Source organism: Antrostomus carolinensis, unplaced genomic scaffold, assembly GCF_000700745.2.
Source record: "Antrostomus carolinensis isolate BGI_N321 unplaced genomic scaffold, ASM70074v2 scaffold8125, whole genome shotgun sequence".
Lineage (NCBI taxonomy): Eukaryota > Metazoa > Chordata > Aves > Caprimulgiformes > Caprimulgidae > Antrostomus > Antrostomus carolinensis.
This window is the reverse complement of record NW_010317077.1, coordinates 100,726-119,447: the sequence shown is the minus strand read 5'-3', so window position 1 is coordinate 119,447 and position 18,722 is coordinate 100,726. Positions and strand designations below refer to the sequence as shown.

Here is an 18,722-nt window from a genome sequence, read left to right as displayed (position 1 = left end):
GACAAGGCGGTGGCGGTGGCAGATGGCACGCAGAGCGCGCGCTAAGGCACCTTTGGAAGAGAGACTTGGATCGCTCGTCCATGCCAGCGGAGTCTGACTTGGTTGCCAAAACCTCAGAAGAAAAAGAAGCCACAAAACACCCTGAGCAGGACAGTTGAGAGTCAGCTGAGCAACGTCAGAAAAGCAAATAAAAACGTGAAGGCATTGACACAGGGGATGGTTTACAGTGACGATAAACATTATGCCATTAGCTATTCAATGGTCCGCTCTCACCTGTGGGTTCTCATCTCTACCTCAAAAAAATAAATAAATAAATAAAAATAGCACAAGCAAAAGCAAAAGCAGCGGTTGGAATAGAAAAGATCAGAAAAATGACAATGCAGATGATTACAAACAAATCAGACAGGCCTTCCTTGTGAGCGGAGAGAGCCGGCTCTGGTGAGAGGGTACCAGGGATGAGTGTAAAGGAGAGTGGTGTCTGGTGATCAGCTGGTTGTTTCTATTCACCTTTTCTCACAAGACAGGGAAAAACTCAAACTGCTAAAAGCCAGCTCCTCAAAAAGGGTCTATTTGTTGGTGTTTGACTCAAGAAAAAGGGACGGGTGGAAGCCCCTGTTCTGGGAGAGCGAGGCGGGGGCTTAGCACAGAGACAGACCAAACGCCTGGGCGTGAGGAGAAGTATCGCGAGTCGCGTGAGGAGAATTAACCACTACAGACTAAACCTTCTGCTGCTTCCAGGCACAAATTGCTCAGGAATTGATTCCCATGGGGCTGAGGGTGAAACAACAGCCCATACGACACGAGCTCTGAGGCTGCTGGTGTCCTGCCTTTGAAAGCACCCGGCCTCAGCCACCAGCACCTGAATTCAGAGCTTCTGCCACGGCAATTCCCGCCTTTCCCGCAGTGAGGACTATCCCACTGGTGAACTGCTGGCCCAGGACTCACGCACTATGGTGGGAGGATTTGAGAAAAAAAAACCCAACAAAACCAAACCCAACACAAATCCCAGCAAGTGATTTGTTTGTCGTTTTTCCCCAGGCTTCATGCTCTGCTTATATACACAAAAGACAATAAACATTCAGGACATTTCCAATGGTTATGAAGGTACCGTACCTGCGATGGTGGTAGGGATGGTGGTGGTAGTGGTGGTGGTTGTTGTGGGAGGAGGGATAGTTGTGGGGGGATCTGGATAAAACATAAAAAGGAAAATAATAAAAAAGCAAATTAAGAAAAAACAAGCAGAACACAACAGCGGTCAATCGTGATCAGAGCAAAACAAGGAGGCTAAGAAGCAGCATGGCTGTTGGATGCCCGTCCTCCTCCAAAACCAGGTGGGGATTGTCCACCTGGCTGGCCTGGAGGACGGCGGGACAGACCCTCAGCAGCTGGGCACAGCTCCGAGCTCAACCCACAGCTCAGGACCTGGGCCCAGCCTGGCTCTAGCTGGGGAATCTGACCCCTGACCACCCTCCCTCCCTTTTTGCCTTCGACAGTGCTAAAAAAAAAAATGAAGGAAATAAATAAAACCCAGCATAAATTAGTCAATGAGAAAGAGAGAGAGAGAGAGATGGAATGGGAGAGGCATAAGAAAAATAAACTGCACGCTTTCCACAACAAAAAAAGAACATTTTACATGCACAAAGAGAGACACAGCGCTGCTTTGGTGCTTTCCCACATAAGCATTAGCAAGTGCAGGTAAAAGGCTTGTGTGAGGGGCCCTGCTGTGCTTAGCAGGTGAAATATCAACAGCACGTGGATGGATCTCACTTTCCTCCCAGGGCCGTCAACTTCCCTGCTCCTCCCCTACAAATACACGTCAGCAGGACGTTAAAAACTACTCCCAAGATAGGAATAAATACAAAGAAATGGCAACGTCATCACTAAATATCCATTTCAAGGTAAGAAGAGTGGCATCGAGGCTTTTTAATAATAATAAAAAAAAAAGTCAGTACACTGAGACTTCTAATAAAAAAGTCAGTATTTTTCTGCCACTTGCAGTTGAATGCTCTTGGTTTTGCTACTGGGCATCGTTAGCGAGAAACACGGATACAGGGATGTTTCTCTTTGGGATGGTAACCCTCTCTCAGAGGGACTTGACCTGGTGAGACTCAGGCACTGCTGGTACTAAAGCTACGTACAGGGGCACGTCCTCCCCAAAATTACTGGGCAGGAGAAGGTAGACAGGAGAAGACGTAAAAGGAAAAACACGTATCAATGCCCAGATGATCAAACCGAATGCGCTAAGTAGTCGGGAAGACTTTGAACTCTGGATTCATTCGGCAATAATAGAGCATGAAACATTTCAGGGGCTTTTGATTTGAGGTTTCCTCTATAGCACGTCAACTTTTCATCACTAACACATCTGCTACTCTTTTATCTCCAAGTGAGTTCTCTTAGATTCCCTAATTAATACCCTTGAACTTTAGTGACAGGCTTCACTTTTATTATATTCCACGCAACTTCCCCCGAGTTAGGGAATGTTACCTCGGAGTTTGCTTCCCTGGGGAGCGCTTATTTATGGTTATTTTATAAGCAGCTCTCATCCTTCCCCTACACCCGAAGCATCCCAGTCCCTATACTTGGGGTTCCTCGCTCGCTGGTAGTACACACATCTCACTGGGAGCAGTGGAGACCACGAGAGCTGAAGGACAGCAGAACCAGGGAAGACCATCCCCAGCCCGTCATGCTCTGCAGCAGACTCTTCCTTGATAAAAGTGAAAAAAACCTGATTGTGCGCTAATTGTGCTACAAGTTTCTCACAAATGTGTCTGCCTGCTCCCGTGGGGAGAAGGGTGAAAGGAATTTCTAAAATAAACACATTTTTGGTGTGCAGCAGTGTGATCAGGCATCCTTACAGCACGTGAGCCGCAGAGGAAGGTGTGTTAAGCACAGCTCAGCAGCTGCTGTGCCCAAGCCCTGGCTGCCGAGACCCACCTGCACGTAGCAGCGTTTAACTGCAGCCGCATCCCTTTGGCTTGTTACCTCTTCCTCCAGTGACACCCTGAGCTGGGTTCTGTGCCAGAGGGCTTCAGATGATGGCCACAGCCCAACTGCGTCCTCCACACCAACACCTCTGGACGTCTCCCTTGTAAATTCAGGATTCAAAGGGTTCTTTATGTTGTCCAGAGTGCCAGATCCTAACAGAACACTCCCCAACGCACACAAACTGGAGGTGATGGGATGTAAAACCATTATCTGACCGGACAGACCATGAAAAGCCCTCCCCTACACGGCCAAAACATCTGCCAGATGCCTGGAGTCCACAGCTTTACATCCCTTGCATCTCCCCTTTACAATAAGACCGCTTTGGGTCTCCTCCCGTGGATTTAATCCTGAGGGGCAGCAGTAACGGTGAAGCCCTGTGCAACCTAGTTCTTGCCCACATCCGAAATGCAGAATAACTAACAGTTGCAAGAGTTACTACGAGCTCCAAATCCCAGGTCCCTGACATTGCTGAGGGTCGATCCAGCACTTGCTTGGGCCCAAACAGGTACATAAAACCATACAGGGAATGACACCACCTCATCTACAACCGCTTTACGGCTGTAGCTTTCCAAGGTTTCTATCTCATGGGGAACTGTCTGTGTCCTCTTTCAGCTTCTTTATTGCTTCTCCACAACTGTAGTTGTTTCTTTAAACACCAATGTAAACAAGGTGATTTTTTTTTAATAGCATAAGCACACATAATCCACCATAAACGTGTATCTGACTACATTCTGTAAACTGGAGCCTTTTGGAGCTCCAGGCACTGGAAAACTACCCATATAATCTGGCAGATCGTTCAATTTCAGCTCAAAGCCGTAGTTTTGGGGTATCATCATCAATCTTTGGGCAAGTTTCTAAGACTGGGCTTAAAACAGCTCATGCGCAAGTGGCATGGGGATAGGTGATGTGGAGCACAAGAGAATGAACTTCAAAGCAAAGCAAGTCACTGTCCCGTCCGAGTCACAGGCGATACCCACCACGAGCTTAGCCCAGGCACACAGTAACTGCTCTTCACAGGCAAAGTTTAAATACACAGCCCAAGGGAACTGCTCGTAATTAAACTGGGGGATCACTCTCCAAGCGCCTCCTGCATCTTCATTAGACGCAGCGCCTCGTGACAGCAGCCCGAGGTTTGCAGCAATGGCAAATAACGCAGAGGAACTGAAGGATTAAGGTAGGTACTTAATAGAGCTTTAAAAAGATGCTGAGGTGTGTTTTAGTGTCGCTCAGCAGCCGCAGGCTTAAGACATCTCATTCCTCCAGTTTATTTACTGGTTGGTAATTCTCTGGGGACGCTGGCTGATTCTTGGGAAATTTAACTTGCTAACGAAAGACCTGGAACCCCGCCCCAGACCATTGCTGCAGGCACTGGCCAAGGTGTTACAAAAAGGAGAAGGCATTACGGGAGAAGTCCTAGGAGAACCATCAGGCCAGAGAACTTCCCAGTTCCCCCCCGTGCCCCTGCGCTGGTTCTTCCTTCCGCTCCACCCGCCAGCACACGAGTGCTGTGGGAAGCCCGCCAGCCCCGCTCCCGAGGAAGGAGCTCACCGGCTGCTGGAGCTCTCCGCACCCGATGAACGACACCGAGACTTACAGAAGCAAAAGAAAAGGTGTTCCAGCCCCTGCCCCAGCCCGGCGTCACGCAGACGTGTCAGGAGCTACCTGTAAACCTCGCGTTAAGCAAAACGTTAACTTTCAGAGCGCGGTATGTTGCAATTAGGTGTAAATGAGTCTAGAAGAACGGTGGTTTTTCTCACGTACCGTATACAAACAGCATGTAATCCGCATGTGATTTCCCCACCGCGTTGGAAGCCTCACAGCGGTATGTACCATTATCTGTTTTGTTTAGGTTACTAATGAGAAGGTTTGAACCAGACACTACAACGTGTTGAGGCATCTCATCATCTACTCTTAACCACCTCATGTCCGTAGGCCTACAGAGGAGGGAGAAAAAGAAACAATCACATTACTATTTTCCTATGGTCAAGATGGCATCTTCAATAGTTCATCCACAGACAGAAAGCCCAAACCAAGAAAAACTGCAAAGAAATGACACATACTTTTTTTTTTTTGCACTACTCAAGCCCGGATGCTGTCAGGCTTCCTCAATTTAAATTTATTTTAACCCAACAGGAAACTGTATCCAGAGCTTAAATTTTCTGAAAACACTAATACAAGCAGAAAGAAAGTTCATTAGTGGTTAATCATTCGTTTATTCAGTAAACCTGCGGTCTTGGAGGCTACGGACTAAAGGTGCATCCACAGGGAGAGCGAGTGCGGATCTGGACAGCACGTGGCAGGACAAGGACGTTCTTGGCAGGTTTGAACCCTTCCCACAAGCGATGCGATGGACCTATGGGCCCCAGCGGTGCCTGTGCTGCTCACCAAGAGCATCTCGGCGGCCGCAAGAGAGGAACTTCCTTCTCCTCTCCCTCGGTCCCGCCTGGCCAATGGGCAGCCCCAGTTCCTCAGACACAGCAGCCCGTTCCTCAGAGACGTGTCTCACCCTGGGTGTCCTAAAAGTGGCCGTTTCAGAGTCTTCCCACTTTTGTCGCAGTCTTGGGGTTTTTGTGTCTAATCTAACAAAACAGCTGCCTTGATAACAAAATAGAAATTTCTACTCTCTGGGCTTTTGTTTTCCTCCGAGTTTCCCTCACCCCAGTATTTATCTTGCCAAATTTTAAAGAGAAATGATTTTGTTTAACTGGAGAAACATGCCTGTTCATCTTAAACCCCTGTAAAAAGGATTTTATGCAATCTGTTTCTCTTAAAAACGTAGAGCTAAACCCAGACCATTATTTTACGGGCTATTTTCTTCCGCTTGGAGAGAGACAGGTGAAGTGACCTACATCAGTGAATCCCTGGCACATTACTAGCATCAGCATAACGCTAAATGGCATGCTGCCGGGGAGATGTGTCTGTCTTATTTAACATGTATATGTCTTATTCATAGCCTGGAGGGAAAAAAAGGTAAAGAAACCTATTCATTAAATCCCCAGATGATGGCACAGGGGAGGAGCGGCAGTTACCCACGAGAGGAGGGATGCAAAGGGGCTCTGACAGACTCTGAGTGGGGAATAGATATTAAAGTGGAACTCGGCAGGGGACGTGCCAGTCTCTAATGTACGGGGAAGGAACCGGCCTCGTGCCAATCGGGAGCGGCTGGGAAGCAGGAATCAAGATAATAATGTGGGAGGGGAGGTGGGCTCTGTGGGGGATGGCAGGACCCCGAGCGCCTGAGGGATGCAAAGGGGCTCTGACAGACTCTGAGTGGGGAATAGATATTAAAGTGGAACTCGGCAGGGGACGTGCCAGTCTCTAATGTACGGGGAAGGAACCGGCCTCGTGCCAATCGGGAGCGGCTGGGAAGCAGGAATCAAGATAATAATGTGGGAGGGGAGGTGGGCTCTGTGGGGGATGGCAGGACCCCGAGCGCCTACACCCTGCCTGCCGCTGCCAGACCGGGGGGCTTCCAGCCTGACTTGCACCTCCAGCAGCTCCTCAGCTCTGGGCACGCTACCAAGGAAACGCTGACAGGCTTCAGGGATGTTTGCAGAAATCTTATGAACATGACGAAAATAAAAAAAGGACAGTAAATACTTGACAGCTATAAATCCAAGTGGAACAGGAAATATTTAAAAAAAAAATAAAAAGAAAAAAATAAAGTTGACTAAACTTAAATTAGAACAACAATGAGAGTGTGGAAGAACTTCTACCCTCCCTGGCCAGGATGTTCCTGATCCTTCAACTATGTAAGAAAGCCTCGAGGGCTTGGCAAGAAGAGGAGAAAGAATCAAACCTGCATTTCATCAAAACCACACAGGGCGTCAACAAGGGAGGAAAATCATCACAGAGTCAACAGGAGCATCAGGACAGGCTGCCTTACCTTGGGGATCCATTCCACTTTTACAGGCGCTCAACTCTGGCGCCAGTCTGACTGCTGTACTGGGATCCCACACCCCTTGCCCTCACCTCTGTGGCCACCCAAACCATTCGCTGGGGAAGAGGCCGACAGCCGCGGGGCCGCTGCCTTCTGCGCCCGAGGGCTTGCTGCGTGCTGGCCCTGAGGGGCTCTGCGAGGAGCCCTTCGAGCAGAAATCCCTCAGCCGTTAGTCAGACAGGAAGGAAATCAAATCAAAATAGAGTTTTCCATCGGGCAGCAGGCGCTCAGGTGCAGAAAGCATCTCTCATTCCCACTGTTAGGACATCTTTGTGGCAGAGAATGGCATGTGGGGTGTCTGCGAGAGCAGCAGAGGCCAAGCAATGTCAGCACGCTCCTGCAGAGCGATCCCGTCGCTGCCGGACACCCCGTCACCGCCGGTCACCCCGGCGCCACCAGTCACCCCGTCACCGCCAGTCACCCCGGCTCATCCCGGACACGCATCCGACTTACTGTGGTTTTCCAAAAGCCGCGCAGGTCAGCTCCAGCGGTTCCCCTTCTCTCGTGAGGCCCTGCACCGGGTAATTCTGCGAAACCCGCACTTGAGGCTTATCTGCAAAAGGACAAAAACATCACCTGGTAAATCAGCGCGCCGCAACGCAAGAGTTTATCTCCTCCAAACGAAGCTCTTCTAAATCCTGAAGTAAACACAGGGAATTAAAACCTTTCTAGTTAGGGAGGCAGCTCAAAACCACTTTAGTAAGACCCTGAAGGAAAAAAAAAAATAGAGCCAAACCGCAAACCTAGAGTCCACAATTAAAAAATTCATTACCTCCTACAACCGAAACACAGATGAAAAACGCACTCTAAGCCGGAGCTAAAATGTTATCAGCGCTCAAAATCAATTCAATGCCACAAATGCCATTAAGCCATATATATTTTTCAGGAATTTACTCAACTGTAAGGAACAAAGGAAGGCAAAAAAAATCAGTATGCATAAAGGTTGAATCCATTTAAATGTTTCTATTCCCTTGGAGAGTAACTGCTACCAAAATATTGGCTTGCTGCATTTTATTAACTGTGTTTAACTCATTAACATGCTGCCTATGGAATAATAGAGATTAAAAAAGAAAAAAAAAATCTGTGTCAGGATTTAACCAATTTAAACTCTCATAATTTTCAGTAATGGAATAAGCTACATGAGTAAATCCTCTCCTGAGATGCCTACACCACAAACATTTTCTCAACTAATCCCCATTGCAGATGCTTCTCGCAGCTGTGAGACGTGGGCGTCTCCGTGGGCTGGCGATGGTGGCAGCCGCACGGGGACAGTGATGCTTTGGGGTGTCACATGCCCCAGGCGCCGAGTCCCAGTTCCACTGGAAACACGGGTGACTTCGCCATGCCTGAAAACCCGCTCAGTGCCTCGGATGGGCAAAATAAAGGTGTGGGAGTGACCTTCCAGGTGTGAGCTGGGGAGAAAAGGTAGGGTACCCCATAGGGTTCCCCATAGGGGGGTAAAGAGCCCAGTTCCATCTAGCCACCATAAAGACACCACCTGCAACGTAAATCTGGGCGTTATTAGCACGCGTGCGTGTGCTCTGGAAGACAAGAGTGTTCCCAGTTGAGTCATCCCAGGGAACATCTCTCCTAACCGCCTCACCAGCAGTTACAGCGGGCACTTGGGAAACTGCTTCAGCAGCCTGGAGGGTTCTGGATGGCTGGGCACGCCAGAGAGCCGACGTTTTCATTAGGCTCATGGTACACAGTGAAAATTTTCCCTGCTTTGACCAGGTATCTGGAGGCTGGTGCTTTTTTTGCCTTTTCTTTTTAAGGACGTGCATTGAAATAATCTGTAGTTCTCCTGACAAGTGTCCCAGCAAAAAGTCAGCGTCTGCTTCTTTCAGGGCACAGACTCCGTTAGCAAAGCTCTGTAACATGCTGAGCACTGTGGGATGCTGAGCACCGTGGGATCCCGAGTTCAGTTCCTACACAGGACCGTGGTGTTTAGCAGCCTACACCAGGAAAGGTGTGATGGTTTGCAAGGCCTGGACTAGCCACTGGCCACTTATTAACCACCTCATTAAAAAGGCCACGTTCTAGCGGCGACATCTTCAGCCACATCTGTGGCAAGGGCTGTCTTGGAGGGTGACCCAGGACATACCGTGAGCAGCAGCCGAGTTTTCACCACCAAGTGCATTCCAGCAGCCCCAAGTCCTCCACTTGGAACTTCATATATCATCCCATTGGGTGACCACACAACAATAACCGCTTGCATCCACGCATCCAGGCCACCACACACTCCACTGCCAGCCAATTAGCTCTAACAACCCCAAGCTATTTCCTAGGACGCCTATTTCTAGTGCCTCAAAAAAAAACCTAGCCTAGTAATTTAATCAGGCACCTTTATTAAGCTAAATTCATTCAAAAGCTAAGAGTGATACACAAGGTTAAATACCAGCAGTCTAAAGGTTACGCTGCAGCAGCAACCAATTTGAAAAAGTTATTACAAACCCATTCTGCCTTTGATGAGATTTCTTTCACAACAGGCGCCTGCGAGCGCAGGAACCGCAGCCTTCGCAGCCGGGATGGCATGTCCCGCTCCTCACCGCGCCGGTCAGTCGCTGTGTCACCCAAACGTGTGCCTTGTCATCCCCCCTCGCCCCCAAACAACCTGTATTTGAATTTCTCAAGCCATGGAGATGCTGAAGGTTCCCCCGGCTGAGCCGTCGTGCCGAAGCCGGATTCACCCCGGCTGCACCCGCTGACCGCGCCGAGATTTCAAGTTCCACAGCTTGGAAGTTGATTCTGCATCTGTCCCAGTTCTTCCTCTGATTAGCTGCTCGCCCGGTTTTTGCGCCATCAGCAAAGATGATTAATGGAGATTTTTTTTGAGAACTTCAAATGCTTCGTGGGAGCACTGAACAGCATCGGGCCAAGCGCCCGGGCCGGCGCGTTCACTCTAAAAATACCAGCGCTCGCTGATTGCTCCCTAATGACTTTGCTTTGAGATCTGCCAGTTAGCGATTTCTTAATCCATTTAAATGTGCGCTCCATCGATAATGCTTAGATCTCATTAATCAGCTCAGATACCACGTTATCCTGAGTTTGGAGCCTTACAAGAGCCCAGGTCTATAATTCCTACCCATTTCCTTTCATCAGGCCAACCTACTGTCTCCAAAGCAGGTAAGCTCACCCTCTCGAAGCGCATCACCAAACACAGTGCAATCAATTGAACTCTGTGGTCATACCCAGGAGCTTCACCGTGCACAAGAGCCAGGAGAAGCTGCTGCAGAAAACCTGCACTGCACGTGACGTGCGTCTTCTCTGGGGCCGCGCCAACCGTACCAGAGTTGAATCATCACAGCCCAGCAGCTCCTGCTCCTCCAGCAATCTCTGTGCCAGCGATTCAGCTCCCACAATGCAGCAATCTGTCCACTCTAAAACCCAAATCCTGCGCTGGAACTCGCATTAATAACACAGTAAAGACATTCTGGGGAACACTACGCTTCTCTAAAGCTCTGGTGACTCCCACCCCTGGCCAACCACCATCAGAAACAAACCAGTCGACCCTTCCTGGCTGCTGCGCTTGCAGCTGAGGTTGAGAAACAGCTAAAAGCCTTCTTCCCACCCGCTGCTTTGGAGGGAAAAACCACACCTGCATGCAGGAGGAGGACAAGCCCTACCCCAGAAGCAGGCTGGGGCTCACTGTGCCCCACCATAGAGCAGGATGGGCACCGTGCCACCACGCTGAGGTTCTCCTCGAGGTTCAGCTGCTCCCCAGAGCGGACACGCAGCAGGAAGGGCTGCCCAGGACCTCAGCACGTTTTCAGCCCAGGGTTTCTCTCTCTCTCTCTGCTCCAAGGTGCAGCTCAGCACGTAACATTAAGCAAATTGCACAGGCCTAGAGGTGGCCGGTTCCTCGCGGCAGCCGCAAGCAGCCATGGACCACTGCAGCACGCGGCTCGGCGTCCTTTGCAACGCCGGGCTGTTTGCCAAGGGAGGAAATGACAAAATGGATTCTTTCAATGATTCAGCTGAAAATCCTCTTGCCTGCACTGTGAAATGAGGTGCCGGATCCAAGTTTTTAAAATCCATTTTATGATTACTGTATTAATTCTTGATGGGCACCTCTTGGCAAAAACAGTGACAGATGGCATCCCCGGGAGAAGGATCCCGCAGGTCAAGCAGAGTTCCTGCCCGCTTCAGGCAATTCCAGCTTCAAAATTGCCCAGATTATGCTTTATATTTCATACATCTTTCTTCAGATGAGCACTATTTTATCCAGCTCCTCATCTCTGCTTTGTTCTGCGGCCCAAACTAACAACTCCGAAAACCTGCCTGCTGGCAGTTTCTGTACCTATCCACGCTGGCATGCTGGGGGAAGAGCAGGAGTAGGCTTTTCCTTAGGAATAGGTAACGTTTACACACAGGTGGGAATACAACTGTCACCTTGATCCTGAAATCAAGTGGGTTTGCTCACCAGGAAATGGAGTCTGCGCAGGAGACAGCCCAGACCCGGCAGCCCCGTATCCTCTCGTCACCTTCTGCAAGGACAAGAATCTGCATCGCTGATTTGCAGCCAAAAATACAGAAACCCATTAAATAAATAGATCCCGTGTTTAAAATAACGATTAAGCGTACGACTGGCAGTTCACAACTTGTCTGGAGAGGAGCCTTTCGACCCCAAACACGACTTGGCGAAATTAAAGGGAATTTAAAGACTGAGCCTGTCGCAGGAAAAGGAAAGTCACAGCCAGACAGGAACAGTGGGTACAAACATTTCCCTTTTAAATCTGGGAAGTGCACACCGGTGCTTAACGCTTATGAAAGGCAGAGTCCAGCCTCGCTGCTGCTCCGCACTCCCAACAACGTTCCTCCAAGAAAACCTTATTAACGAGCTTGCAAACGAGCACCCAACTGGGAAATGTCACAAACAAGAGTAGCTAATGCCCCAGAAAATCAAATAACTGAACACTTGGCTGATTGTGGCGCTTTTCATATTTACTAAAAGAAAGAAAGAAAGAAAGAAAAAAAAAGCTTTAAATCAAAGTTCCTGAAGGGGTCAACACCTCGCTGAACAACATAACTCACTTAGGCATTTTTAGAAACCTCCAGATGATAAATTACGTTGCTGTTAATCACTTCACTGCATACTACAAAATTAGTACGTGCACTTGATAGAAATGCAAGGAGCACTGGAGATGCTGCAGTAGACCTATGTGGCTGATTTTTACCTGAACTGGGCACAAAGGATTCTCCCATCCTAACAGCAGAGGCTGAACCAGATCCACATCAGTGTCTATTTTAAAAGTACATGTGTAGATATTATAAAAATGAATGTACAATCCATTATAACTTAAAAAAACAAACCCCAAAACCAAACAAAAAACAACCCAGAGAAAATGCCAGATCAAGACTTGGACACTTCCACTTCCAGTATCACATAATGAGATAAGGAAAATACTACAAAGGCTGAACTTAAACATCTCCAAGAATATCTGGTTCCACTCAATTCCTTAATGATATTTTAATGCATTTTGTTGCTTCATTTCCTTTCTAAAATTACACTCAAAGCACTGGCCTTCCATCCCTCGCTGATGCATTTATCTCAAAGCTTCACAAAGGGCTGGGAGAGACCAGGGCAGCAGCCAGAGCAGCCAGGTGTGGCACAGCTTGGTAAATCTTGGCTGAGGTGGCAGAGGGCTTGGAGCCGCACGTGCACAGGGTACGTCAGTGCTGCACCATCAACCGGCATGAGGAACCCCACAGTTTCACCCCATGAAGGGTCTGAAACTGCTCTGCCTGTCCCCCTCCAAGGGCACCCTCTGCTTCCTTCCTCCTGGTGCAGGAAATCTGGAATAACCCCAGCCTGGGATGAGAAACACCTTCCTGAAGTCATGGAGAAACTTCAACTACCCAAAACCCCGAACTCTGCGATGTTCTTTGAACTACAACATGGAAGGAGATGCTCAAAGGGAGTGTTTTTAAGACAGGTTGAAGTAGGCCACTTTACAGACTTAAATTTCTGCCCCTTTCTTTCTTTTTTTAGTAGAGAGAGAATTCAATAAAATATACATTTCAGGCAACACATCCAAATAAGCTCAAGTACAAATGCTCCAGATTGTCAATGACACTTAAGGTCCTCATTTCCCAAAAGACATTTGAACATACCCAGCTTTAAAAAAATCACCTTCAAAAGGGAAAAGGTAAAGAGGAAGCTAACTGATCTGGAGTGACACCTCCATGGCCGCGAGCGCGGGACGAGCCGCGGGTGCCACCGCTTTGGTGACGTGGCCGTTGGCGTGCCTGCAAGGCAACACTGCGGTCAGGGGGAGAAGGGCACAACCAGCACTCGGGAGGAGTCCTCTCCTCTGACTCCAAATCTCACATCTAAACAGCAATGGAGAAAGTATCAATTAGGGCTGATGGCTGGAGTCTCAGCTCCCCAAGAAGCCAAGCCCGTCTCCACAGGAGCTCTGGTCAAGATGCCAGTCTGTGAAGAGAAGAGGCTCCTCCTCCTGCTCACGCCTTCCCATCGGCCAACAAGTCATCAGCTCGAAAAGCTCAAGGGCAACAGCTTGGTCTGTAACCGCCTTTCCTACCCCGGGTTCAGGTCCAACAGCAGGTATTAAACGCCAGCGTCTGGACACGCTCCAGCACATGAAGTCCTGAAGCCGCTAATTGCTGGGAGCCGCAAGGTTATGACGCACGACATGTTCTTCTGCTGGCACTCCTCTCTCCAGCCATCTGCTGCTGCCCGCTGAAGGAACTCACTGGCCTAACGTGGGTCAGTCTCCCTGTATAAACATAATTACTCTGAACAAGCTCAGAGTTTGATTCAGACTGCAGCAGAAAAGCAGAGCAGTCCGAAAGCCCTTTTCCTGCCCCTCACCGATCGCTCCGCGGCGGTTCTGTGCCAGCTCCTGGCCAACAAATACCCCAGAAGAGCCCTGGGGATGCTGATGACTGCACGTGTCTTACAGGACATCCACAGAACCATCCCTGCCTCCGTGGGGAGCCCTGCAGAGCCTGCAAACCAAAGCACTCAAGAAGGGATTGATTTGAGGAAAAATTGAAAAAAATTATAATTTTTGTGTGGAAACAGAGGTCCTCTCGTATTCCATCAAACAATCAGGATCTCAGAGGGATTTCTGAAAGGAAGCCTAAGGGTAAAGCGATGGCCTTTCAAACAAGGGGAGGAAACCCGCCAAGGTTTCAATACCTCCGTGTAACAGGGGAGATGGGGTTTTTTTTTTCCCCCCTGTTAAGTATTTGATCAAGCCTCACCAAGGTGCTAATGTATTATTAAAGCTAATGGAGCTCTACAAGAAATGTTAATGGACATTAAGTTTGCATAAATGAATTACACATTAGCACAGTGGCAAGAAATCTAGTATCTGCCAATTTAGGTAGTATCTGATCATTTCTGTTTTCCTCATTACAGGAACATGACTTCCCGCTAGTTTCAGAGATACGAGAATTGTAACCAAGACGTTCCTAATGAAACTACATAATGAAGCAGATGCAACGAATGCAAAACTTCCTCTTCCCCTTTTAATGTCATGTTACAGCTCAAGTTCCCCTATGAAAACAAGCACTGGGAAAGCATCTGAACAGCCTGGGTTTCCGAGGAGCCCCAGCCTTGCTGGCTCAGCTTTTGGGAGGCATTTTCTGCTCGAGGTGTCTGCATCAGCAGCAGCTCCAACACCTCCACCAGCGGAAACTCAGGCACGGCCACGTTTGGGACCCTGGGTATCTTCAGGTACCTGCTCACAAACCTTGTTAATCTCAAAGTCCAGCAGTTCCCAAACGGAGTGAAATGCATTATTAACACTGAACGTGTTAGCAGCACTATAGAAAATAGGTCGGCCTAAATTCCACATAACTCATGTTACTCTGACTCAGAAAACCCGCTGGCGCCGCGCGTTCGCAACGCTCACACTGGGTTTGTTTTGCACAGAACCAAGTTTTTGCCAGTAAACTCCAATGGTGGCCAAGTCGCTTTGATGTGGTAGTAGAGAAGCACTTTTCAAAGAGATAAGTAGGTTGCTAAAAGAAAAATACTGAGATTTAATCTGTTCTGACAATTATAAAGCCCAGCTGGGAACCACTGATGGTGCAAAGATAGTTATTTAAGAGAATGAAGGTATGAATTTATCGGATCGCAGAAGGGCTGGGAGAAGCCGTGGCTTAACCCATGAAGTGGTACCCAACAAGTTGATTTCAATTTTCAAATAACAGGATATAAACCTCATCTACGCTGTAATTTTATCATGCAGTAAAGAGTTCCAGAACTCTTAAGTGAGCTATTTAATATGTTAAAAGAATTCCAAGTTCTGCTACTCACACATGACTTCTAGGTAACGCTGAGTCTGCAAGTCTTTGACAGCTGGGTGATCCACCAAGCAGATGACAGGGACCCCATCGTCCTCCCGTCCCACCTTCAGCACCAGCTGACTGGTCACCGTGTACATGTCGGACCACTGCTCCACTTCTGACTTGCCTGTGGGGAGAGGGGAGAGAGTGATCACACAAGGGAGCATCTGCTGCACCCGGGTCACCTCCCTCCTTTCCGTGCCCAGGTGACACGTCCCCTTCGGATCACCGCCCCTTGTCTGTGGAGGTTTAGGGGACAGGTGTGGGGACACGAGGCGATGCACCTCTCCGCCAAGGTGCTGCCAACAAAGTCCACACAACCTCACCGTAATGATGAACGATCCCCCTGCACCATCCCCAAATCCCCCAACCCCTAAATCAATGAGCTACAAATCCCCCCCCACTCTTCAATCAACAATTAGCCTGAAAAGTGATTAAGCAGATTAACTGCAAGCGGTATCGACAGGCTGCAGCATTGCAGCAGCACAGAGAGTTCAGGACCAGCTGCCTGATGGGTCCTGTAATGCCCCGAAACAAGGGAGAAGACAAGACAGGAGAAAAAGGCTTTTTCCACCAAGTGCTCGCTGACAACACGAGTTTTGCAAATACTCTTCTCTGTGGCTTTTCATTTAAGAAGTCCCAGTCCAAACGCTGAGAGTAACTTTTGTAGCAGAGGTCTTCAAACACAAAATATTGCTGTATCGTATATTAAAGTGAAACAGAGGATGGCCGCAGAAAGAGACACCCCTTGACGTTTCGAGGAAAGGGTTTCTGATCGACCAAGCTGCGCTTTCCTGCTGTTCACAACCAAATATTTCAGTTTCTCTACTTCTGTTTAAAAAAAAAAAAAACATCCAAAGAATCAGCAGGATGAGCTGGCATTGCAAAAAGCTACCACTCAGCTCAGGAATCTGCAAAGGGAAAGGAAAGCTGGGGTTGCAGTCCTTACACAAGATGACTCAATCAAGAAGTCAGGTCAAGCATGAAGAGTCAAGCACGAAGGTCCTGCTAGAACAGGGCAGGAACCCCAGAAGGGGATCACTGGGAGATCTGGACCTCGCTTCAAAGACAACTGGTGCTGGGAATCAGCTGGGCACCACTCTGCGTGGCAGCAGGTCTGTGTTCCACCTTTACCGGCAAACTCTCAGCACGTGTCCTCCTTGGGTGCTCGTAGGTGATGCACTTAAAGAGAGGATTTTATCTTGCCCTTGTAAGGGGGGTGGATATGAAGTAAGGACTCTGGACTTCTGTAGAGAGCCCTTCGGTGTCTCAGACTGGGTAAAGCACAAAGGTGCTGTCAACCAAGCTCACATCTACATGCAGACCTAAGCTAACAGAACGTCACAGGCAATCAGAGTCAGTGACTCGAATGTGCAAACACCGGGAGCAACCAGACTTCAGGGAGTCGGAGAAACCCATCTTGTATGAATATTCAGCTGAACACAGCGAAAGTGCTCTATAAACAAGAGAGCCAGACGTGAAGGTGAACTGAAAATCTTTACAGCCCAAAGCGCAGATGATCCTACTCGTACCCAAAACAGGGCGGGAAGCCACAGCAACCACTGCAGAAGGAAATTCAGAGCCCAGCTTTGGGGCTCCTCAAGGTCACCTGCAGTTACAGAAAGACTCCAGATCCTGTACTGGAATCTGGCAGGTAGGCAGAGGACAAAACTGAGCTCAGTACTTCTGTGTTGGGGAATAATCCATCTGCCCACGTATTCCTTTGTTCCTGAGCTGGTGTTTGAAGCAGCTCACTCTTATTTTTTGTCTTTCCCCCCCGCTCCCCTTTAAGCTGGCAGCAGAGAACAAATATCCAGTGTTACATAAAGCGTTTCAGCTACACCAAGAAAGCAAGAGAGGCTACATCTACCAGTTAGCTCCTTGTTTCCTTTGAACCATCTGATGGTGGTGGCCGGTCTGCTGGCCATGGCAGTGCAGTTCAGCTCAATCTCTTCTCCCTCCACGGCGGTTTCTTTCTGGATATCAATTACCAAATTGCGTGGCGGGACTGCAATGAAAAAGACAACACAAGACACACTTGATGAAAAGAAACATTTCTGTGGCACTGACACAGAGAAAACCTTCAGGAAAACCCATAAAATCTACTAGGGGAAAGTAGCCACCAGCATTTCTTTGATCTTTCCATCGATCACATCCTTTGAGAGGCGGTTTCACAGCAATCAGAGTAAGCACTTTCCCTCTCTACCTAATCATCACCGTAGTTTTGCAAATAACTACTTAACAAATGTGTAACTTTCTGTTCTCTCTGCCAGGCAGGCTCCATTCCAGGGAAGAAGAGCTTTAGTCTTCTGAGCTCTGCTCAGTTGTGTGTGTTGCTATTTAAAAATACAGCTTGACTCCACGCACATTTCTTGACTTCTTCTGACAAGGAGAGGAGACACAAAAGCTGACATTTGGAAGTGCATTTCTTACCGTGCCTCCAACCTCGCCAGGCAATTTTTCTCTCCCGCTGTTCAGCTTCGAGCCTCAGCTGTAAGGAGTGGAAGCAGGCCAGCAAACATCAAGCTCATTTAAGATGCTCAAAAAGCCTCTGAGCACAAGCCCCGAGTGGGTTGCCGTCACCTTTCAAACAACACTGTGTCCCCCATCACACCATTGCAAACCACACTAAAAACCACCCTGGAGAGGAGAGAGCCAGCTCTGCATCCAGTGACAGGCACCGGCATCACGCGGGATGGTGATTTGCCATTCTCCCCAGACACGCATCTTCTACAGACTGAGACTCTTGGAAAATGCAGAGCTAGAAGGCTACACGCAATGAAAACCAACCCAGCAACACTCAGAAACAGGCTGGAACTTCAGGGGGATCACCACCACTGCAGCACAGCCCAGAAACGTGACAAACAGCCTTAAAAATGATGACACAGAAACAAGGAATCTCTTCCTCCAAAAGCATCCCCAGCTACTGAGGAAAAAAAAAAATAGGAAAAAAAAAAAAAATGAACATCAAGAATTCATGCAGCAGAGTTGCAGCTCCAGAAAAAACCCAGAACTTCCAAAGGCAACTCAACTTCGCTCTGATCAACGTGATTAAGCAATAGTTGAAATGTGGCTAACACGTTTTTGAGTTAATGAAGAACAAATATGTATAAATACCATCCAGATGATCAAATGGACTAATTAGTCACTTGTGGCTTTTCTCTAAGAAAAGAGCAGAACGGGCTACATGCTTGAGATTTTCACATGTTCCAATTAAATTAAGCAGGAATAAATCTACACATGGTGCCACAGAAGACATCAGAGCACACGGGAGCGCGGGGGGAAGCACGCCGCGAAGGCATGAAAGAGCGAGGGCAATGCTCTCGGCAAATCCTGGCTGCAAAGACGGGTGCCTCAAACCTTCGCTCCGCTCTCCAAACCCAGCATCCTTCGAGGTAGAGCAGCAAAACCCATCTTTGACAGAACTGGAGATAGACCTGGGTGATGACCATGAGGTCTTTGGTGGGGAAGGCATTCC

At 48.5% G+C, this 18,722-nt stretch overlaps 1 protein-coding gene across 1 annotated transcript in view; it reads right to left on the bottom strand.

Moving 5' to 3' along the window:
- Window positions 1-18,722, bottom strand: part of CADM1 (cell adhesion molecule 1) — an 83,977-nt gene that overhangs the window by 23,350 nt on the left and 41,905 nt on the right. The window contains exons 5-9 of the mRNA XM_029085075.1: window positions 17,115-17,252; window positions 15,216-15,371; window positions 7,379-7,478; window positions 4,747-4,919; window positions 1,114-1,185 (exon numbers count right to left, since the gene is read on the bottom strand). Coding sequence (XP_028940908.1) covers window positions 1,114-1,185; window positions 4,747-4,919; window positions 7,379-7,478; window positions 15,216-15,371; window positions 17,115-17,252 — 639 coding nt within the window. The remainder of the gene's footprint in view (window positions 1-1,113; window positions 1,186-4,746; window positions 4,920-7,378; window positions 7,479-15,215; window positions 15,372-17,114; window positions 17,253-18,722) is intronic.